Source organism: Macrobrachium nipponense, chromosome 42 (assembly GCF_015104395.2).
Source record: "Macrobrachium nipponense isolate FS-2020 chromosome 42, ASM1510439v2, whole genome shotgun sequence".
Classification (NCBI taxonomy): Eukaryota; Metazoa; Arthropoda; class Malacostraca; order Decapoda; family Palaemonidae; genus Macrobrachium; species Macrobrachium nipponense.
This window is the reverse complement of record NC_061103.1, coordinates 10,712,181-10,737,054: the sequence shown is the minus strand read 5'-3', so window position 1 is coordinate 10,737,054 and position 24,874 is coordinate 10,712,181. Positions and strand designations below refer to the sequence as shown.

At 37.7% G+C, this 24,874-nt stretch overlaps 1 protein-coding gene across 1 annotated transcript in view; it reads right to left on the bottom strand.

The window, feature by feature from the left end:
- Nucleotides 1–13,560: 13,560 nt before the first annotated feature.
- Nucleotides 13,561–24,874, bottom strand: part of LOC135213264 (coatomer subunit gamma-2-like) — a 115,279-nt gene continuing 103,965 nt past the window's right edge. The window contains exons 14-20 of the mRNA XM_064247244.1: nt 21,597–21,803; nt 20,915–21,090; nt 20,594–20,741; nt 15,550–15,721; nt 14,869–14,963; nt 14,184–14,421; nt 13,561–13,933 (exon numbers count right to left, since the gene is read on the bottom strand). Of these exons, the coding sequence (XP_064103314.1) occupies nt 13,803–13,933; nt 14,184–14,421; nt 14,869–14,963; nt 15,550–15,721; nt 20,594–20,741; nt 20,915–21,090; nt 21,597–21,803 (1,167 nt within the window). The 3' untranslated portion in view covers nt 13,561–13,802. The remainder of the gene's footprint in view (nt 13,934–14,183; nt 14,422–14,868; nt 14,964–15,549; nt 15,722–20,593; nt 20,742–20,914; nt 21,091–21,596; nt 21,804–24,874) is intronic.

Here is a 24,874-nt window from a genome sequence, read left to right as displayed (position 1 = left end):
TTTTGGCCATTTGATATTTTTTTATTTTTTTTGGAAATATTCCACAGTTTAGGCCTATGGTGGTGAGAGCTATGTTTAGTTCCATTATTTTGCAGCCATCTTTGTTGCAAATGGAGACACCTTTTTGAGGAGATATGTGGCAATATTTTTTGAGTGTGTCAGCTGGATGCTTTGAGAGCATTTTTTTTGGAGATGAGTTACATTTTTGTTATCCTGCTTGGAGATATAATATTTTTTGGAGACTTGTTTTATTCCACGTGGAGTTATTGGTGAAATAGAGCCAAGTATTTTTTATTTGCCGAAACAGAGGTGAATATTTTTTTTATTGCTGGAGTGGTGGTTTTATTAACATGTGGTTATTGGTGAAATAAGAGGGAATATGGTGTGGTGTGGTTATTAATTAAATGGAGGAAATATTTTTATCACCGGAGTGGTTTTATTATTAAGATGGTGATATATATATATATAAATGTGGATGGCATTAATCTTTGGAGGCGACCTTTTTTGTGGTTATGATTTTTTTAGTTGAATTTCTGGGTTTTTATGAGCCAAGAGAAGAGTTCTGTGGTTCTTTTTGGTTTTGTGGCTAATTGGAAGCGAGTGGCATTACTGCATTGTGGTCCTATGGAGATGTTATTTTTGGAGGCATATAATTGCTGAATTACGAGTTTACCGTAGTTTTATTTTTCCCGAATAGGTGATAATTCTTTTATATAATTAGACAGTATCATGTGAGAGTTACGTCTTTGAGACAAATTTTGAATACCTTAGTCATATCCTGGAGATAATTTTGTGAAATGTGCTTACTTGGTGTTAGTATAGAACCTTTTTTTGAGAATCATGGGTTTCCAAAGTTGTGAGTCTGATTAGACATTTTTATGCTGCAGTTCGAGCACCTGACGTTGTCCGCAGGTGGATTTTTGCTGACAAAGCTGTGATGAGTCCGGTGTGATGACTCTTTTCCTCTAGTGGTGATTGCTCAGAGTTTTTGCAATATCTGGAAATGTTGACCATAGCATTTCATGAAAGCGCATGTGTAAGGGATTGCTTTCTGGCCGTGTCCGATAGCTTGAAAAGTTGCGATGGGAAAATTCCGTAACTATGCATATTGCATTTGTTGGGGGAAACGCGGGGTTATGTATATCATGCATATATTATGTGCTTTGTCTTTTTTTTTATTTTCTTTTTCTTTTTTTCCTTTTCTTATGAGAGATGTAATTGGGGTTGAGCTTTTAAAAGCATTTTTTTTTTTGGACGGGAAATGTAATTTATCGGGGTTGTGATTTACATAAATGGGCGTTTTGAGATTAATTATGTGATTGGTGAAGAGAGTTTTTACTGATTTTGTGGGTTGTTGTAATATCAGAGCTTGAGAGAACATTTTTCAGTGATTTTTTTGGGGCTGGGCTTGTTACGTGATATTTTTTCTTGGGCTCATTACTTTTTTTCTTTTTTTTACTTGTGAGAATTTGCAAGTTTGAAATGTGAGTGCAGAAGTCCGTGGAGTTACTGTGAGTTTTGGATTGTGTGTGTTGGTGTGTGAGTTTGGAGAATTGAGTTAGAGAACTTAATATTCTTTTTGTTTTTGCGGAGTTGTGATAATGACTTATGATTTAGTGGTCATATTAAATGGTGTTAATTGGGAGACGTTCAGTTAGTATTTCTGAATTTTTGTGGTCATTATTTGATAGAAGTAGTATGTCTGGGGTTAATTTTTCTTTTTTAATTGACCGATGACTTGACTGACATACTTAAACACACCATAATCGTCGTTTGCCTAATTACGAGAGTTTCTACAAGTCTACAGTTTTACAGTGCTTTTGTGTCTACAGAAGCCGTTAGATGTCTTACACAGGGAAACGTTTCGTTTTCCTACAGCGTGCTATGAGTCCGTGCAGGCAGTTGCAGACAAAGAGGGATATTAAAGTATCCAAGATAGAGGAAAGTTTCTACACCCAATTGTTTTTGGAGATGAAGTGTGATAGACATTACTTTGTGCTGCCAGACGTGCAGTTACTACTATATTTTGTGTTTAATGAGCCGGCCAATGTTTTTTTTTTTTTATTATATGTGAGCTGTTTTATGTGGCCTTTGGCTAGGCTGGAGCTAGCCAGGAGGGTGGGCGAGCTAATCTGTAGTAAGGAGGAATGCACAGACTCATCATATTTAACTTCCCATGGAGACAGAGTCCGAGCGACAGCTTAAGAAAGCTGATAACTCTTTTCTGGGATGATGTGACATTAAGATGCCTACTTAGCAGGTCAATGGTCATCCTGTGGGTATGTGAGTTCGAGAAGGTGACTTTGAAACTAGTTGAAAGCAGTTTCTGGGTGTGTACCGAAGGGCGTGAGTTGGTCTTTACGTGTGCGCCTCTTGCGCTCTTAACGGAAAGTAACTAGGCAGAAGGATCGAGACAGCTACGGGGAGAAAAGGCAGAATGTTGGGATAGCTCTGCGAAAGTTATATTTGTTTCTGTGTGTGACGTTTCAAGCTGTAATGGGTAAGTCAATGTGCTTTAACCAAAGTTAAGGATTGTCTCTTACTTTGATATATTGTAAAGACGTTCTATTTCATTTAATCTTTTGACTTTGTCTTTACAATTGTGTGTGCTCACTAATGTGTTCTCCTGTCTTTTGAACAGGCGGACCTAGTGAGGGGACTAAGTGTCCTAGTGAGGGGACTGTGTTTTGGAGAAGAGATAATTGGTGTGACTAATTACTGATTAAGACTATTAAAATACCGGGGGGTTGTCTGTGAGACTTGAACTATGAATTATCATTCTATTAATTATCCTGTAAGAACTTGAATTGTTCAATTAGTACTTTCCTTTGAATAAACGTATATTTTTTGTAGCTTCGACTCTGATTTGGTGACCTTAGATAATGGAGAGAGAGAGAGAGAGAGAGAGAGAGAGAGAGAGAGAGAGAGAGAGAGGCTGTTGTCTGAGAGAGAGAGAGAGAGAGGAGGGACAAAGTTTTACCAGTTTGCCTTCCGCTCTGGCTAAACGCATACCAAATATGAAAATAACCGGGGCGACGCTCCCGTTGTTAAATATATATATATATATATATATATATATAATATATATATATATATATATATATATGTGTGTGTGTGTGTGTGTGTGTGTGTGTGTAAATAAATTCTTGTTAAAACAGGATACGCCATAAGTATAAAAGGCCCTTTAAAACACTGGTTTAAAGCTAAGGACTATTTTTCAGTGGACTGCCTCCCACTCTTACCACGTAGTGAATGACAAAGTAGTTACATTTGCGAAATATATAGTGGGAGATATGCCCTTAGGTGATGCCTGGGGTCACTGCTAAGCCGATGTTGGTTCTATCAATTGTCTTAATCCGCTTCATCGTTGTTTTAAGGCAGATAATGTCTATATGGTCAGAACCCCATGCTCCATTGGAAAGGTTGATCCTATTATTTTGTTATTTTTATCAGTGAAGATTCTATTATCTGACATTTGTGTCGACAGCTGCTTATGTATAAAATTTGGGATGAATTCCAATCCACGGTATGGTTCATGTTATTTATACTCTCACTTTCATACATTCATTTTTATAGCTATCATGACATTTCAGTTAAACTCGGCACACCAAGTAATTTATTTCTTAGAGCACTGAGAATTTGCTCCCCAGATTATCTTAACAAAGAACTTAAAATAATCAGAAATAAACTCTTGTTAAAATTCCCCAAACAAAATCATAATCCCTCACATGGATAATTTACAAGAGATCACACAAACATTAGGTCACCCTAACCCTTTCGTCTTCACCTATCCGAATACATTGGCAGAATCCTTAGTTAACGTTCAGCAGAAACCACTTTATAAAGACGTAAGAGTCTATGGAATCACCTGTAGGGATTGTGATAAGTCCTACTATGGATTCACAGGAAAATCTCTGAAAGATTTACTCATCATAAGAGCTCAGTTAGATATGGACAACATAGTTTGTCAATTTTCCATCATATAAAAAACATGAAACATTCCATGGATTGGAACTCATCCCAAATTTTAAACAAAAGCAGCTGTTGTAAGGTTTTACTTTAGTTCTATTATTTGAGATTTGTAATAGCCTGGTGTGGCTTGTTTGATTGTTTCACCTTCCCTCTTGTGTTTTGTTTTGTTGAAGCAAGGCGAAGTTTGCCGTCCACTTCTTTTCAGAAACAGTTGGGTTCAGCACAGCAGCCAGCCCAGATCTCGACAGCAGCAGGTATTGGTTACCTGTTGGCCACTGCTGGTCGAGGATGAGAACACCAGTTGGTTCTTCAGCAGTTTAGAGTATTTGCTCGGAGTAGCAGTGTCTGCTACCAGTTGGAATCCTCTGATGAAGGATGGATGGTGGCTGAAACATGGTCATCAGTGGAGTTCCCTATGTGACAACAGTAAGACTGTTATGCCGTTCGTCTGATTGGCACATCAGTGGTTGAGATGCAGTTTGAGTTTGTTGGGGAATTCATCCTTTATCAGCCGAGATTATAATCTGATTATTTATAATGCTAGATTTGGGTGTTTTTCATAACATTATTTGAGAGGCAAGTGTATGGCCCAGTTAATTTGTATGCGAGCTGGTTTACCATTGTTTTGAGCAAATGTTTTCATATTTGTTTATGACATGCTTTATCATTGCTTTGAGCAAGTGTATGGCTCTAGGTTCACATTAGTTTGTGATGTCGGGCTGCATGGCCCTGGTAATTTGTTTGGCCTGCTTAATTATTTTAGGAATATGTCAACTACTGCTTTTGTGCTGTGCTACTGCAATGCTGCTGTTGGGCTGTTATTTTTTGTAATGAAACATTGTTCATTTTTATTTACTTTGGCTGAACCCTCAACTCCCCTGTAAATATGTAAATTGCTTTTTATAGAATATAAGTTTAATAAACTAGTAATAAGGTATTCTGTTGATTTATTTTGCTCTCTCCTCCTTGTTTTGCTTTGGACTCCTAGTCTCTCCAGTTTGTTTTTTTTTATGAAAGAAACCGATGAACCCAAATTGGGTTCATAACACTGTCGATACGAATGTCGACGGTAAAATCTTCTCTAATAAAAGAACAAAATAATAGGATTAACCTTTCGAATGGAGCCTGGGACTCTGACCACATAGACAGTATCTTCCTTAAAACAACAATGAAGTGGTGACCCCAGGCATCACCTATGGGCATATCTCCCATTATATATTTCACAAATGTAACTTCTTCTGTCTTCCGCTACTTGATAAGGGTGGGAGTCAGTCCACCAAAATATAGTCCGTAGCTTTAAACCAGTGTTTTAATGGGCCTATTATACTTGATATATATATGCATATTATGAAATATTAAGCCATATAGACCTATTAATAATGAATTCACTTTATCTTTGAAATACCTTGCATAAAATGAGTTTAACGAGATAACTGTATCTGCCTCCTACCAGGATTCGAACCCTACTATACTATATAGGGGACAGACACTTAAATAATTCTTTTGGGAAGTAGTTATTCCCTAGATAAAAGTGAATTCTCTCTCTCACTCTCTCACATTTTTCCATTTCAACACAGATCAACTGCCAGTCAAAAGTGTGTCCGAGTAGCATGCAGGTGTCTTAAGGCCTGTCCACACGATCGGGCCTGATTGGCGGACCTCCCCTCTAATGGGCACACTTGACGGGCAAACCATCAAATTGCCCGATGGGTCTTGTAGCAAAATCACCATGGTGGTGCCTGATGGCTTGAAATTCAACCCTGGTAAACATACGTTAACCATATACATTTCTTTTACCAAGCCATTCTTTGCACTATATTCTCTTCTTTTTCATCACACACACAGCAATTATCATGCTACACAATATCTTCTTTGCGGTAGGCACAATGTTTATTGTACCGCACTGAACACACTACTGGCATCGTCGGGCTGCCCACCTCTCCATCGCCTCACCCATGTGGACGACATTTACGGGTAAGCCCACCAGAAATTGCCCGTCAACCCCGGAGTACGCCAATCAGGCCTGCTTGTGTGGACAGGCCTTTACCTGTTTAACCAGGGGTGGGGTGGGGAGGGTCAGGTGGTCTTGGCTATTTTTTTAATTGGGGAGAAAAATAATTGGCAAAGGGGAGTTCTTCCTTATTGGCTGGTGGTGTATAGCGATATACATTTATAGATATATATATATACCTATACAGGCAGTCCCCGGGTTACGACAGGTTCGGGTTAGGACGTTCCGAGGTTAAGGGGCTTCTCAATTATATTCATCAGACATTATTTCCAGGGTTACGACGCCTACAACGCTCATCTGGCAGATGAAATATGACACCAAAAATGCAAAATAATCAATATTTGAAAGTTTTTTTTGATGAAAAATGCAATAAGAATGCAGTTTACAGTTTTCAATGCACCCAAAACATTAAAAGTAAGGTTTTCTTAGGATTTTTTATGATGTTCCTGATTATATATATTGTAAATTAATTAGTTATGCGGGCTATAGATAAGTGTGATTATATATTGTATAAATTGTTATGGGTATTTTATGCATTGTTGAAATATGGTGGGTGTCCTATATATAGACAACATGTGGTAGATTCTAGAAGGTGTCTGTTGATGTATTTAAGTTGTGTTGTGACGGTCATAGGCTGTGACGTCATAGACAAGATGGCGGCGGCGTCGGCAGGATGTAAACAATAACACGGGGCAGTAGAAAGCACGTGTTGGTGGTGTGTGGTTGGTAGGGGAGAGCTCTCTGTCTGGTAGGAGTTGTTTTTTGGGTCGTAAGTCTTGTGGTGCTGGTGTTTTAAGGTGATTTCTGGAGTGTACTGGAGTTGGAGAAAGCGTACAGGTGGGTAGATTATTCATTTTTATAGGAGAAGAAAGGAGTTAGGCTAGGCCAAAATTCAAACTGGTAGCAGAGCGTGGTGATCAAAAGATGCCTGGATCCGACAGTGAACAAAGGGAGACTACTAGATGGAGAAGGGAATGTCCTAGGTTTAGCGGGATACAAGAAGAATAACAAAGAATGGAAAGGTCAAGCCGAAGATTGGCTATTGTTGTATGGAGAAGATACAAAATACCCGGCGATAGAAATGAGAATGAGCTTAAAAGGGAAAGCCCGAGAGCTAGTGGAAGCATTAGATAAAGATAAACTTACTGGTACAGAGGGTCCAAAGTTAATCCTAGAGAAACTAGATAAAGCCTATCTAAAAGACTCGGTAATGGAGAATTACGGTAGAATAAAAGATACCTTCTAATAAGAAGAGAATCTAGTGAAAATATGGCGGACTATTTAATTAGATACGAGAAGGCAGCATCTGAGTGTGAAAGAGCAATGGGGAAAGGCGCGCTTGAAGGCGAAGTCAAGGGGTATCATGTAATAGAGCAAGCAAATCTCACGGAAAATCAAAAACAAATGGTATTATCGGCTTGTGGGCAAGAAAAGCTAGAGTACGGAACAGTGTCGCAAACAATGAAAAGACTATTTGAGGGATTAGGGACTAAAGAGGAGGGGATTGGTGGGGTTCGTCAGAAGGCAATGCCAGTTCTGGGAGAGGGAGGGAAAACCAAAGATATCGGGGAAGATGGAACCGAGGAAGGGGTGGTAGAAATCCTATAAACAAAGAAGGGAAGGTAACAGTATGTGCAATATGCAGCTCAGAATGGCATTGGGCTAGGGATTGTCCTCAGAATTTTCATAATAGGAAGAAAACTGAAACAAGACTAGAAGAAAATAAGGTAAAAAACAGAAAATGGGACAGAAGAAGAAGAGGTTTATGTAGGAGAAGTTAATAAAATAGTGGAAGCATCATGGGAGGTGGTTGATGCAATTTTGGACACAGGGTGTAAATCAACAGTTTGCGGGGAATTGTGACTAGCACGTATTGTCATGGATTTGAGTCAGGAAGAGTTGAGGAGAATGAGGGACACTAGGACAGAGTCTAATAAAGTGTTTAATTTTGGTGAGACATCTTATAAGTCCAGAGGAATAATAGAAATACCTGTGATACTAAAAAACAGAAAGTTTTTATTTGAAGACGGAAATTCTGCAAGGTGATATACCCTGGCTGATAGGTAAGCAAACCATGAGTAAAATGGGTATGACCCTAAATTTGAAAAGAAAATTGTGTCATAGTAGAAGTATTAGGGGGAATGAAAGTAGAGTTAAGAGAAGACGAACAGGGTCATTTAAGAGTGCCTATAAGGAGGAGGAAGGTAGAAGAATTATTACTGGAGGGTTGGAAGGGAAAGAATCCGAGGGAAATTAAGAACACAATGAAGAAATTACATTTACAGTTTGGTCATGGAAGTGGAGATAAAATATGGAAGCTAACAGAGGAAGCACAATGGAGTAATGGGTTAATCGAAAAAGAAAAAGAGGAAATAAGAAAGTTACTAACGGAACTGATTAAAAATTGTGAGGTTTGTAAAAAATACAAAAGAAACCCCGCCAAACCGGTAGTAGGCTTTTCTTGGAGTAAAACGTTCAATGAAGTCGTAGCGATGGATGTGGGAGAGATAGAAGAGAGAAAGTTCTTGGTAATAGTGGATATGGCAACGAGATATTGTCAGGCCTGTTGGATAAAAGAAACCAGAAACTATAATAAAGATACTTTTTGAGTGCTGGTGCTATATTTGGAGCACCCTCCAAAATATTGTCAGATAATGGGGGAGAATTTCAAAATGAAAAAGTAAGGAGGATGGCAGAAAAATGGAATATTAAAGTATTAGCCCACAGCATCAGAATCTCCGTGGAGCAACGGATTATGTAAAAGAAAAACCGTAGGCATGATCAAGGGAAGTGTAAGGAAGATGATGGAGGAAGAGGAAGTAGATTGGTCCCTAGCTTTGAAATGGGTAGTGAGTGCTAGGAACTGTTTAATGAATAATGGAGGTTTCTCTCCCAACCAATTAGTATTTGGAAAAAACCCTTCACTGCCTAACCTAATAGGAGAAAGACAAAGTTCTAGTCCTGCAAGCAGAGAAAAAGGGATGGAAGAGGGTATGGTAAGGGACACACTGAATGCAATGCACAAGGCCAGAAGAAGCATTATAAAAAAATGAGTCCTGTAATAAAATAAGAATAGCGCTAAACAAAAAACATCAGAGAACATAAATTTGAAGAAGCAGTGGTAGGAGATGAGGTATTCTATAAGAGGGAAAATGAAAATGAATGGAGAGGACCTGCTCAGGTAGTGGGAGTATCGGGGAAAAACATAATAGTCAAACATGGGGATTCTTTAAGAGAAGTAGCTAGGATACATGTGACAAGGGATTCAACGACGATCACCAGATACAGAAGAGATATCGGCTAGAATAGATAAATCCCATGGGGTGAAAGGTAGGTCAGATGGCCCAAATGAAGGGAAAGTAGATTGGCTGGAAGGAGAGGAGATAATGGGTGAGAGGAATGCAGACACAGAAGAGACTATAGAAAGAGAGGTGATAGAGGAAACAGTGGAAGATAACGGGCAAAGTGGGTCAATAGAAAGCGAGTTAATGGAAGAGATACCAAAATTCAAAAAGGGAAATAGAGTTAGGTCTATAAACAATGATCAGGACAGTTAGAGAATGGACGTATTTTTAGGTTCTTGCAGGAACAAGCTCAAGCCAAGCATGGGCTGATTCGTACAATATACGAGACTCACAGTCAGGTGACAAAGGGTGGGTTAACTTGAGGGATTATAGTCAGGTAGAAAAAATTGAAGATGAAGAGGAAGGTGGTGCTGGGATTTGAAAAATAGAAGCATAATGGAAGCTAAAGAAAAAGAACTTCTAAGTTGGAGAGATAACCAGGTATATGAGGAGGTAAATGATGTTGGACAAAAAGCTATATCTACAAGATGGATAGTAAACTGAAAAGATAAAAGGGGGGGAAAGGATATGTAAAGCAAGATTGGTAGCTAGAGGGTTTGAAGAAGAAATGGCTGAGTGGGAAAAGGATGCTCCCACATGCAATGCTGAAATTTTAAAATTCTGTCTAACCATAATAAAGGTGAAAAATTGGAATTGTTATACATTGGATGTCAAAACTGCATATTTACAAGGTGACGAGATACAAAGAGAAGTGTACTTGAAGCCACCAAGGGAAGATGGTTGGAGGGGATTATGGAAGTTGAAGAAAACAGTCTATGGGCTCAAGGATGCAGCAAAAGCATGGTATTGTAAAGTGGTGAAAGTAGTGAAGGAGCTTCAAGGTGAGAGAAGTAGACTAGAACCTAATATATTCTTTTGGAAAAAGAACAATAAATTGGAAGGCCATTTTGTGTACACACGTAGATGATTTTTGCTACGGAGGAACTGAAGGATTCTTAAAGGAAACGATTGGGAGATTGAAAGGGAAATTGCAAGTAGGAGAACAAGAGAGTAAAAGGTTCAAGTATATAGGAGTAGTAATAGAGCAGAAGGAGAATAGATTTTCCCTTAATCAGTGGCAGTATATAAATTCCATAAGAGAACCAGAGGCTAGAAGATATACGGGTAATAGAGTGCTAGAACAAAAAGAGTTAACAGAGTACAGATCAGTGGTAGGACAGCTGAATTGGGTATCACTACACACGATGCCAGAAATATCATATGATATTAGCGAATTAAGTAAAGCATTTAAAGAAGGAACAACTCAGGATATGAAGAAACTTATTTTAAAATTGTGAGTAAAAAACTAAGAGCATGATGGGCGAAGTTACAATAAGTGAGATGGAAGAAGAAGGGGTTTATTGGGAAGCCTATGCAGACGCTTCATTTGGAAACATAGAAGATGGCCATACTCAACTGGGTTATATTATTTCTTTGACAGATGGGAAGAGAAGTCCCATATGGTGTAAGTTCTAGGAAATCCAGGAGAGTGGCAAAATCCACCATTGAGGCTGAAGCCCTGAGTGTTGGGGAAGCTGTAGAAGGATTGATATATTTCAAGCATTTGTGGGAAGAGGTAGTAGGAGGGAGAAATTTAGAAGCCTTGGTTAACACTGATAGTAAAACACTAATGACCGCCATCAAATCGAGCACTGGTGTAAGTAGCAAAGAGATTAAAAATAGATATGCTGCAATAAGGGAAACCATTGAATCCGGGGAAATAAAAGGAGGTGAGATGGATAAAAGGAAAGGAGCAAGTGGCTGATGTATTAACTAAAGCAGGAGTTCAGGGGAATGTATTAGAAATTATGTAGAGGGTAAAGAGTTGGAGGACGAAGGAAATTAAGAGGGGAATACTAGGTTAGGAAACAGTCGGAGGGGAGGGAGAAAGAGATAAGTGTGATTATATATTGTATAATTGTTATGGGTATTTTATGCATTGTTTGAAATATGGTGGGTGTCCTATATATAGACAACATGTGGTAGAATTCTAGAAGGTGTCTGTTGATGTATTTAAGTTGTGTTGACGTCATAGGCTGTGACGGTTCCATAGACAAGATGGCGGCGGCGTCGGCAGGATGTAAACAATAACACGGGGCAGTAGAAAGCACGTGTTGGTGGTGTGTGGTTGGTAGGGGAGAGCTCTCTGTCTGGTAGGAGTTGTTTTTTTGGTCGTAAGTCTTGTGGTGCTGGTGTTTTAAGGTGATTTCTGGAGTGTACTGGAGTTGGAGAAAGCGTACAGGTGGGTAGATTATTCATTTTTATAGAGAAAGAAAGGAGTTAGGCTAGGCCAAAATTCAAAGTTCCGGCTTACGACGCGTCTCAAGAACGGAACCCCCGACGTAACCCAGGGACTGCCTGTATATATATTTTATACACACTCAACACTAGATGTTGGTTTTCTCATCAGTTGTATACTGGTGTATACAGGCATACATTTTATACACTGGATGTTTATCACTAAATGTATGGTTTTTTTATACACATTTTACATATACACATACACACTGGATGTTGATTTATCATATGCATACCTGTATAAAACATATATGTATTATATAGTACATGCATACACACTGGGTTTTGGTATTATCATAACTTGTATGATGTTGTACACAGGCATACATTTTATATGCAAACATTTACACTGGAAGTTGGTTTTATCATCACATGTATGCTGTATACATTACATACATTTTATACAAATGTATATTAGGAAATACATATACTGTATGTACTATTTAATTTTGTCAATATAAGGAATAAGAAATTCTCAATATATTCACAGAACTGCAGATATATAAAATATATGTGTATTCAGACATATATTTTATACATACACATGTATTTGTATACTAGAATATTCACTATGCCTCTTCGTCAATGGAAAAAATATCTCCGTAAAATATTAACTAAAGTGCAAAGATAATTTATCCTCACATGTATATCTGTTTATACAGATACATTTTATACATGCAAATATGTCTTCTTGTTAGTGCAAGGAATAATAAGTCTTTAATGTATTAATATAAGTACAAAGATATAAAAAAACATGCTATTTGCAATGAGATTTTAATTAATCCTTTCAGTTGATGTGGACTAGGCCAGTATAGCGAAGTCCAGTTAGCTTTCCAGCTAAGGCCCGCTCACTGCACTCCAGTGACTAGCTAGCTAATGAAGGGGGGATTACATCACACTAGTTAACAGTCCAAATGATTACAGTATTGATTTGACTGTTCAGTAATGTTGAGTTTAGTGCATGAATCATGACACCACAGATTTGAGTTCCTGGAGTTGTGAAGTATGCAATCGATATCTCGGATAAAAGATATATTTGGTTATATATCACTATGAAGGCCTTGGATAATTCTCTCTGTGCATCTCTTTCTTATGCACAACCTATATACTCAAACATATCGCTTTTTTCCTTTTAAATTGGTGTTGGCGTATATAAGTGACCCCACATAGACCACATTAATTGGAATGAAGCATGGACTTATGCAGCCAGTTCTGATATAAATTTATTAATTCATCATAATCTTGCATGTCAAATGTTATCATCATTGAGAAATTAGGCCTACATGTCAATTTTTTATAATTTTAGGCAATGACAGGGTATACACATACATGTCAATCTGATATTTTGAAGCAATGACAGGGCACAGACCTACATGTCAATTTCTTATATTTTGAGGCAATTTCTCCTGGGGAAACTGATCTTTTTTGGCAAAATCCATTCACACCACAACTATGGGGAGTTATCCAAAAAATTTAATTATAGCACCTGAATCAAAATGAAAAAGCATACTCTGTTGAATGCACTGGCCCCAAATATACTTAGTTGATTTTATAAATACGTATTTTGTCCATGTTTTCCAGGAATTGGGATGCATGTAATACTATTTTCTTTCAGATTTGACATATATGAAGATCTCACTCTTATGAAAAATATTATACCCTTATTTTATTAAAAATATATATTTTTCATTCAAAGAAAAAATAAACATGCAACTTGTTAAAGTAGTCAACTAATGATTGAGTGAAATACTTTGAGATCATGGGTCAGCACTTTGGAACAACACTGTACATCATAATTATCACAACAATGATAACACTAACAAATGCAATATAATTATATTAAAATAAATAGCTTTATATATCAATTAAAATAAAAATTATGATAACCACACTTTGTAACTTATCTACAATATAAGGAGCTACCAAAACACCAAGTGGATACTGAATATATATTTATTAAACCAGGCAAAATTTTTTGTTACCTTTTCTGTTTGAAGATCAACATTATCAATAAATACAACAGTTGTTCAAGATTCCTAACAAAGAAAATATATATACTGTATCACCAAAATTACTTGAAAAACTAGAGAACAATTATGGCATAGCAAATAAAATTTTAAATCTTTTTATACAGGGGGTTTCCTTAAAAACAAGTAAAAATTAAACACAGCTGAAATTTAACCAACTGCTGATGCAATAACTTCCGACACTTCAGGGTCATCTGATCGAACCGTCAACTGCATCGTGACACCGTCGGCAAGAGCCAGCTTAGCCCTGACCAACACTTCGTGTCCACCTCGATAAGTACCTACAACAGATATAAAAGTAAATGAGAAATTTTGATACATTACTGTAATATACTGTTTAACCAAAGCACAGAGAGAGAGAGAGAGAGAGAGAGAGAGAGAGAGAGAGAGAGAGAGAGAGAGAGAGAGAGAGAGAGAGAGAGAGAGAGAGAGAGTAATGTATTCTACACTGAAGGAAAGTTACATGCTTTTGAACAAAAACTTCTTAACAACAAAGGAACAGCAATGCAAAAAGATGAATATAATCCTTGCCTGCTAAATACAAGGTGTGGGCACTCTTTCCATCTGGAATTCGATCTGAACGGTCACACGGATGCATTCCTAGGAACTGCGTAATCTGCGTGACAGCTTCTTCTAAGGTGTTCATAGCAGAGAGTGCAAACGTATCTTCCAACTCATTGGCTGCCCCAAGTTCATCCCACCCAGCCGCGAAATTGCTGCGGGCTACACGCTGCACATGGTCGGCTACACTAATTTCAACATCTTCGAGCTGTCAAATAGAGACATTAAACACTGTAAAGAAAGTATACTTCTTACTAAAGAAAAAGGAGAGGAACTTGAATAATATTGAGGACAATTTTACACAAAACTAACCTCTTACGAGTTGCTGGAGGAAACCCTATCTCTCTTGCAGAGTACTCTCTATGAAACTAACTGGAGTATCTACACTATTTCTCATAGCATCCTGGCTGGTGCATCCTTTATTTATTTTATAACCATATGTATCAAAACTTGAAAAGTTTATAATCATACATCAAGTCAAAATTCTTCTTTCTCCTTAGGTTGAGCCAGTCATTCTACTTCAAAATATAAGTTAGATCTTATTTTATGTTACCACAAGTTAAAATTAATAATTACCAGAAACTTGAACTGTTTTAAAAGTCACTACACTATCTGCATTAAGTAAAAGGGTCAAAGGTGACAATACTCCACTTACTGTATAATCATCCTCATAACCATCATCTGTGTCAGGCTCGCCTGTAGCAGGATCACAGTCTCTAACTTTAAATTTGAGTGTTGCTGAAAAGGTACCTGAAATAAAAGAAAACAAAGCACATCATGAAATTCAAGATTTCAATCATATTAGAAATAATGCAAATAAAGCATTACAAGTGTTTGCAAAATATACCAAGAAATTAACTTCACTTAATAATGAGAAATATTAAAAAAATACTCTTACAAAAATATAAAAGAAACATTGCAACTACAAACTGAATAGTAAAGGCCTTTTTTAACACCAATAGCAAAAGAAAACCAAGTAATTGCATCATTACTAGTTGTAGTACTTAATAAAGAGGAGGATAAAACAAGAATTTGTTGTGAAACCTTGGTGAATGGTTGAAAATGCACTTAGAATTTTTTAACTTTATATGGACTACACTATCTATCCTCTTTGTCAGTAGTTTCATTCCCACTGACAATGAGGACAGTAGTTGGCATACAGCTTAAGGATTTTAGGTGTATTAATACCATGACTTACATAAAAAAAAATTTCTTATTTCACCCTTAACCAATTTGTAACTAACTAGACAACAAAAGAAATGGCTGCAATAGATAAGGCAGGAAACAATGAAGTGGGGGCTAGGTGGAAGGTACAAAGCACATGTGAAAGACTTACCAGTTGTAGACATAATATCTTGTGGAATACTTAAGAGGGTATAACAAGAACCAGGCTGTGAATAAGGCAGGGAGTGGCATGGGATGGAGACCTCCACATCCCACCCATCTCCTTCTACAACCACATTAACGTCTTCTAATAGTTGGTCATTTAGGGTGTTGGTGCAATCAAACTGTCAATATACAGAAAAATACACAATTCAATTTTATATGGTTTAAAGACTTTTTCTACATATATGAACTACAAAGAGGATACAGGCTGAAATATTCACGAGGTAAAAGTAAACTAAACATGAATAAAGTGACTGGTATGATGGGCTTAAACTTCCTTGTTCCATATATACAGAAATCCATATTCCACTTATATAAACAAAACATAGCTACAACAGTTTCAATGTTGCATTCATCTTACATGACCAACACACCAACACTGAAACCTATTTCAAAATGGGCTGAAGTAACATACATCAGAATCATTCTGGAGACATTCAAGTCTTCTCTCCCACCGCTATCCCTACATTAAGGGGTCAGTTGCCTGATGCACCTTCTCCACTGCCTTCTATCAAAGGCATCATCCTCCACCAAAACTCTTCTCTCTATATCGTCCTTCACTTTATCTCGCCATCTAATTCTCCGTTTCCCTCTTGATCTTCTTCCTCTAACAGGTTCCTCCCAAGCCCCCTTCAATCCCTCCTCGTCATCCATCCTCAACACATGCCCATACCACCTCAATTGTGACTCTCTTATTACCTTTGTAATCTTTACTAAGCCTGCCGTCTTATTTTGTCATTTTCCAATCTCTCAAGCAGTAATTATTCCCATAATCCACCTCAACATTCTCGTCTCTGTTCTCTCAAGCTTTACTTCCTCTTTTCTTCTTAGAGCCCATGTTTCCGATCCATGCATTAACACTGATATTATCCCTGTTCTATAAATCTTGACTTACAGGTTTTTTATCGCATACATCTCCAGCTACCTCTCTCCACTTCCCCCCTGCAGCTTTTATCCTACTATCAACTTCAGCCTCACATCCTCCCTCTCAGCTTAAAGTAGATCTTAAAGTATTCAAACTTTTCCACCCATTTTATAATTAAGCCTCTTCTTTCTTGCATTGCTATTCTGCCTCTACCTTTCCTACTGCTCACCAAAACCTCTGTTTTATTTACATGCACCTTTAAGCCACACACCTCTCAAGATTCCTGCCACTCCCCGACCCTTCTCTGTAGGTCTTCCTTATTTTTGGTAGTACAGTGGTCCCGCCACCCCCGTATTCGCGGGGGATGAGTACCAGGGTTCCCCCGTTAATAGTTAGAACCCACGAATAGTTGGAACCCCTATAATAACACTTAAAATGGCCTATTTTGTTAGTTAAAACTCAAAAAAAAAACCATGAAAAATTTTTATACCCGGATTTTCTAAGTTTTATCACAAATGTGCAGTTAATGGTGAAATTGATAAAAAAAAAGGAATTTTTGGATATTTCTCATAGAAAAATACTGCGTGCAGGCAAATTTCCCGCCAATAATGGAGGAACATGTTCTAGAAAAACCGCGAATGCGTGAGTCTGCAAATCCGGAGAACTCGAATATGGAATATGGGGGCCCACTGGATTATAATTGAATATTTCAGTTCAGTCAGAGTTCTTTTATTTTTATTGTTATTATTATCTTCTGCATTGGTGACATGTGGTTGATGTTCAATGTATGGGAAACGTGTTTGAAGTTAGAAAATGTCTTTATGTATTTGTGTTGTGATGTCATAGGATGTAATGTCATAGAAGACAAGATGGTGGCTTGGACTCCGGATGCAAATTGACAATTTGTGGGGAATCGTAACTATAGTAGATTCACATCAACCATGCATCTGATGCCTAGGCCAGTCCTTTATGATGCTCCTGATAGGCCAATCATAGGGCTGGAAACTCTCAGTCTCTTGAGAATTCACATAGGCAGGGTTCCACCTCTCCTGAAGGATACTTTTGAAAGACATATCCCTCAGGAGAGGTGGAACATACATCTTGCCTATGTGAACTCTCGAGAGACTGAGAATTTCCAACCCTGTGACTGGCTCATCAACAGCCAATCAGGAGTGTCGTAAAGGACTGGCATAGACATCAGATGCGCGGTTAATGTGAATCTACTATAGCACGCATTGTCATGGATTTGAGTCAGGAAAAAATACAAAGAGAAGGATGGAGTGGACAATTTCAAGATTGGCAAGTGGTGTTTGGAGAAGTAAATTAACCCGAGATAGGGACAACAATGAGCTTAAAAGGGAAAGCCCTAGAAGTAGTAGAAGGAATAGACAGAGATGAACTTAAGGGTACAGAGGGTTCAAAGATAATCCTATTCAAACTAGATGAAGTCTATCTAAAAAGACATGCTAATGGAGAATTACAGTAAAATGAAAAACTATTTTAAAATAGGAAGAGAATCAAGTGAAAACACGAGACTTTTTAACTAGCTACGAAAAGGCAGAATTAAAGTGTAACAGAGCAATGGGGAAAAGCATGTTTGAAGGAGACGTCAAGGGTTTTCATGTATTGGAACAAGCAAATCTCTCAGAAAATAAAAAACAAATGGTATTAACAGCTTGTGGTCAAGGAAAGTTAAAATATAAAACTAAAATATAAAAGTCGCAAATAATGAAAAGAATAGGGAATAAAGAGGAATTGGAATGGTGGGCGTCAGAAGGCAATGCGAATTCTGGGAGGGAGGGAGGGAAAACCAGAGATATCGGGGAACATGGAACCGAGGTACAGGAAAGTAACATTATGTGCAATATGCAACTCGGAATGGCATTGGACTAGGAATTGTCCTCAGAATTTGTATAACAGGAAGAAAACAGAAACAAAACAAGAAGAAAATAAGCAGAAAACAGAAACTGGGCCAGAAGAAGTTTATGTAGGAGAAGTTAGTAAAATAAAGACAAATCTTGAGAAGTGGTTGATGCAATTTTAGGCAAAGGATGTAAATTGACAGGTTGTAGGGAATTGTGACTCGCACGCATTGTCATGGGTTTGAGTCAGGAAGAGTTGAGGAGAATGAAGGATACTAGGACAGAGTCTAATAAAGTATTTAATTTTGGCAAGTCATCTTATAAGTCAAAAGGAGTAATGGAAATACCAGTGATACTGAAAAACAAGAAGTTTTATTTGAAGACAGAAATTCTGCAGGGTGATATACTGTTGCTAATAGGTAAGAAAACCATGAGCAAAATGGGTCTGACCATAAATTTGAAAGAAAACTGTGTTATAATAGAAGTATTAGGGGAAATGAAGGTAAAGTTAAGAGAAGGCAAACAGAGTCATTTAAGATTACTAATAAGGAGGAGGAAGGTAAAAGAATTATTACTGGAGGGTTGGAAGGGAAAGTGTCTGAGGGAAATTAAAAGCACAAGGAAGCAAAATAGAGTAATGGTTTGATAGAGAAAGAAAAAAAGGAAATAAAAAGTAATCACCAGATCATCGGCATACAACAACTCCCACAGCTCTTCATTCCTGATCTCTTCACTTTACACATCAATGACCAGTAAAAACAAAAATGGGTTTAATGCTGACCCCTGGTGCAATCATTAACTTGAAAGTATTCTGTTTCCCAAACTGCTGTAATTAGTTTTGTGCTCATTTTTGATATATCATCTTGACCAGCCTAACTAACTTTTCTGGGACTTTCCTCTTCCTCAAACACCAAAACATCACTTCTCTTGGGATTCTATCGTATGCTTTCTTCAGGTCTATCGATGCACAACAGAGGTCCTGGTTTCCCTCTACCCTCTTTTCCTGAAGCTGTCTTACTATGAGGATGGCCTCCACTGTCCCTCTTCCTCTCATGAATTCACACTGCTGTTTCCCAATCTTTACAATCTCTCTTTTAATCTCTCATCCAGTATCCTCTCTAAAACTTTCAATCCATGCTCTGTTAGTTTAATTCCCCTGTAGTTAACACAATCCATGACATCTCTCTTCTGCTTGTATATATATACCATTAGACTCTCCTCACAGTCTCTTGGCATTCCTTCCTCTTCCCATATAACTTTTAATAAATCCTGCAGCCATTTCTCCCCCTTTGTACCTAGTAACTTGAAAATTTCCATTGGAACTCTGATGGACCTGGTGCTTTACCATTCTTCATTTTACTTTATGTTCTCTCCACTTCTGTATCCTGTATCTCCATCACAGGTCCCTCCACCCTCTGTGCTTCCCCCATTTCCTCTCTCTCATTTTCAGTATCTAAAAGTTGTTCAATATAATCTCACCATCTCTTCTCAATGTCTTCGTCTCTTATACAATATATTTCCATCTCTATCCTTGATGTCATCCAATTTACCCAAATCCTGTCTCTGCCTTTTCCTCAAGTTTGAAATCTTAGTAGATATCATTTTCTCCTTCTCTTGTTCATTGCCTTTCATTCAAATGCTCTGTCGCCCTTCCAAGAGCCATACCTACCCTCCTCACATCTCTCTTCTCTTTTCTGTACTGTTACTCTGCACCCTGTGCTTGCCTTACTTTACAGTCCTTAAATGCTTTTGATTTTCTTTTACTTGATTATTGCACCTCTCCTTTCCACCACAACTTTCCTCCTCTTGACACTCCATAACCACTGGTTCTTCCCACCAGTTCCTCTGCTTCCCCCACACATTTCTCTTATGTCTGCCCAGATATTTTCCACTCTGTTACCCTGTAAAGATTCTACATCCCTCCTTTCTAGCCATCTCTCTCTCAGTCATTTTAATTTGCTCCCCCCATTTCCTCCTTTAAGGTCCCAAATCTTAATTCTAGATCTCCTGTTTCTCTTTTTGAGTTTCCTACCTCTCATTTTAAAATTCATGACTACCCACCTATATTGTTTAACACACACTTCTCCCCAAATCACTTTGCAAGTAGTTACACATTTTACCATTGCCTGTGTCACAGTTATTACTGTAATTACCACAGTACATTTTTAATGCAAAATTATAAGATATCAAATAGATTACCTACTTCACCATCAATCAACATAAAAAGTATTCTAAAATAATTTAACTGCATAAGAGAGAAGGATTACCTGTAACACAATATGATTCTGGAATGTGTGCTTAATACAGCGGACCATGTACTCTGTCTCTGATTCCGTGAGTTCCAAGGGCAATGACGACTTGAAAAGAGGGCCAAGGTGAGTGAACTGTGGAATACCAGCAAGCTGTTCGGCATACCTGGAAAAGCAAACAATTTCAACTTTGACTTAAATCAAGCAGGAATGGTCTTAATTCATCCTTAATTGAAGTAAGGTTCCATGAATTTCAAATCTACCTATTTGCAGTAAAGCTTCATTATCTTCAACATGAAAATTAGCTATTGTCAATGCATCTGAAACAAAATTACTGACTTCTCATGTGTAGGAATAACTCTTTCTTCTATCCTAGGTACGGGCTCCATGATACTTGGGGCTTTCTTCTCCTCTGCTGGCGGGGGAGCGGTAGGAATGGTCTTTGTGTCAAACGCAACAGAGGTGTCATTGTTGATGTACTGGCCAAGCGCTCTTTCCAAACTTGGCAGAGCAAACTGTTACAGAAATGAAATAACATCATTCAACTTTACAAGCTTCTTTACTTGACAAGATTTTAAAAGAGAAGCTCTGGGATATATGCTGTTTAGAGGGTGAAAAATACATTGAGATGGTTTGGGGATGTGAGGATTTGGCTATGTTGAGGCGAGATGATGTCATACACAAGAGAGGCACATCTACGGCAGAGGGTGTATATGATCAAAGAGTGGAGATCTACTAAATGTAAAGACACTGAGGAGAATGATAAAGTAAATATAATGTACTTGAGGCATCTCAGTTCCAAGTGCACAAAGTTAAAACTCTGGAATCTAAAGACCTACAAAAATAATGCACTGCAAATTTTGTACAATTTTGAGATATGTTAGCACCACATCCCTGAAATAAAAGACTTGGAGAACTAGGACCAGTTGAAGTGAAAGCTGATGATAAAAAGTGAAAGATGTACTTAATAAAATACAAATACTGTACTCAACTATTATGCTCTCAAGATAATGTAACTCACCTGAGGAGGATTTAAAATGTAGCGGTGAATGAGTGCAGAATCTCGCGTAGACAGAACAGCATGGTAATAGGTTGCTCTGTCTCTAACCTCATCTTCAGTGTCCATCATGCAACGTTTGAGGAGAACAAGGACGTTGTCCAGAAGAGAGTCACACTGTGCTCCAAACTTGGCAAGAACGGACACTGCTGCTGCTCGCACAGCTGCATTCTGTTGATTTGGATATTGTACTATTAATTTCTTATATAGTCATTTAGCAACTTGACTCCTCCACATTAATGACATACATACATATAAATTGCAAATTAATTTTTAAAAAGTAAAAATGAACCAAATTAATTCATATGAAAAGCTGGAAAACTGCTTCATAATGCTCTTCACTTTTTAATAATTTCTGATCTGTTAATTATTCTAGAATAAAAATATATTTACAACTGCTGATTATTCCTCATTTACAAAGTCATGCTGAATTTTTTTTTAAGTTTTATTTTTTTTATTTTGTGGAGGCAGACTTCAGGAAGGTAAGGGTCCTCCAGGCTTGCTCTGTATGAAATTGTGTGCATTCTGAATAATATATTAAATAAAATAGATGATGATGATGATGATCACCATTGTCCTAAACCATCTACCACCAGCAGTAGAAAAAAAAAAAAAAAAAAAAGGTTTTGTTGTAGGAAAAACCTACTATTTTACGATATCACTGTTCATCCTGAAAGGATGGCCTACCTAGATGATTGGCTAATCTGGTGAGCCACCAGAGAAGATTGCTGATGAAACCTGAGTGTGGTAGTCAACAGACTCCAGGTTGACTCCAGCCAAAAGGTGTCATAATAGGGACAAGTGTCACCTTACATCCAGCAGTTTTTCTGAGGTTGGGATGTTGGGCTACTCTTTGCAGACAGCTGTCTCTTCCTAACACAATCAAACCAGAATAGGGAAAGACCTAAAAAATCCCTTGCACTGCCCAGCTTTTGCCGACAACAGCTGGAACAAAGACTGGGTCGGTTACAGTTTGGGTCCATGGTAGAACTAATCCTGAGATTAGTGTGAATACAGGATTTAAATAGAATGGCTCTCACATGCCAGGAAAAGACTTTGAAATTGCCTTCATCTGAAAATAAGAAGACACTCTGTCCCTGGACTGATTGGCAAACTGGTTGACCTGACTCCATCGTTTGTACGAGTGATAATACATATGAAGTCTCCTTGACAGGTTGGGGAGTCCATTGACAGGATTGTCAGTTAGGGGGAAGATGGTCACCTGCCCTGGGACTCTTGGCTGTCTTCCTATCTCAGAAAATTGAAAAACTCCAAAAGCAATCCACACTGTCTTTTATCAAGAGGTTGGGCTCATGCTTTTGACCTCCTCTCCAGTCAGTAATTGCTAACATGCTTCCTCAATCCAAAAGTGGACCAGTTTGCCACATGCAGGAACCATCAACTTCCTGTGTATGTCTCTGAACCTGGACATTCAGGCAATAGCAAGGGATGCATTCCTACAAGACTGGAACAAATGGAGGAGACGCTACATTTCTCCTTAATTGTAACAAGATCTGGTGTAAAACAATGTGAAGAGGGAAATTTAATCGAAAAACACAATGAACAGAATAGCAAAGTGTGCCTGTGAAACACAATGGCACCAGCAGTGGTAAATTCCTATTTGACAACTGAAATTTTTATTATTACCATAATAACTTGATTTAACTACATCACCAAGCCAAATTTCTTGCCCAAAGGGATTTTTTTTAAATAACATCAAAACTGGAGCAGATGATTAAAGATTCTGAAGTTGAAGAACTGGGTAAAAGATCAAAGAAAACAGATGAAATGTAAAAAAAAAAAAAATGAAAGCAATACAGCTGTGGCTAAAGGGACACATCAGATGAACTTTAGTGGTAAACATGGTGCTCTATGGGGCCAAAGATGACCATGAGCTTGCTCTGTATACTGACTTCAGTGGAGTAAGGATGCTACAAAAGATGTCTCTACCGTGTATACTCCAAAAGATGAGACCAAGGTAGACTTAAAACACTTTGCAGGTCACACGACAGATAGTGATTCCTTCAATTGCACTCCTTGGACAAGCCTTTCCAGTGGCTGTCTGCTGACACCTGGGAGTGGACAATGGAGTGGCTGGGGGGGGGGGGGCATCTACTTGTTAGCAAACCCCACTGGTCTCACTTGGACTTTTGGCATGTCTTTTCCCAAGTTTGGGGGAGTATGACAGGTCAAAGAGAACTGACAGGACAGGTAGCCACTTCCTCTACTAGTACTGCACTATAACTTTTCACTTTCTCTGCAAACACTTTCTTAAAGACCATTTTAAGTGTCTTCATATTAACAACAGTAGTTAAGAGTAATATAAGAAACCCTTTCCTCTCCATATCAAATAAAATATGGTATTAGGCAAGGTAGTGCTCTGTCTACTTTATTATTTGCAGTTTATATGGATGAATTACACAAAATATTTGAAAAATTAAGGAGGATATACTATAGGTAGAAAGAATTATATACTATAGGTAGAAAGAATTAATCACTTTTTATGTACTGATGACTTAAAATTACTTAGTCCTTCAGTAGTGAAAGCCTTTCAAAACCAAACTGAAATGTGTATGCTGTCATTACCCTTAAGGTTAAGTCTACACAAAAAGATGCATTAACTATGGAAATCCTGAGATGTATGTGGACAAAGAAAAGTTGAATACTTTGGTAGTTGAATACTTTGGTATGCTTATCAACTGTGACCTTAGGGACGATAAGCATATCCATCATTATATCATGGCCAGTGTACGAGAGGCAACTTTTGGTCCGGGATTTGGAATTTTTGTGTGAGATACTAATGTTAAAGTTCACTTGTTTAAATCTTTCAGCACCTGGCTATATGGAATGCCACTCATTTTGAAAAGCAGAAAGGATACTCAACAAAATTCATGTCTGTTATAATTATTCCTTGAGACTTTATGAATAATTACAGGTTCTGTGGCAATTCTGAACATTTTGTTAAATGTGGTTTTCTTATCTTCCCAAACCTTTAAAGAAAAAGTTTGGTCTTTCTTAACAGTTTTTTATTATATTTTTTTTTATTTTGAGTTTCAAAATCATTTTGAAATGGAGTAATCACATTTTTAGTGAGTCTTAAAACATAAAAATTAGATATGTATCTAGTCTAGAAATACTTTATATGATTTAATTGATTAAGATTTTAATAAAAAAAAGTTTTAATACAAATATAAAGGTGTGCACTACTATTTATACGGTATTCTCTGTAAGGATAAGTGGAC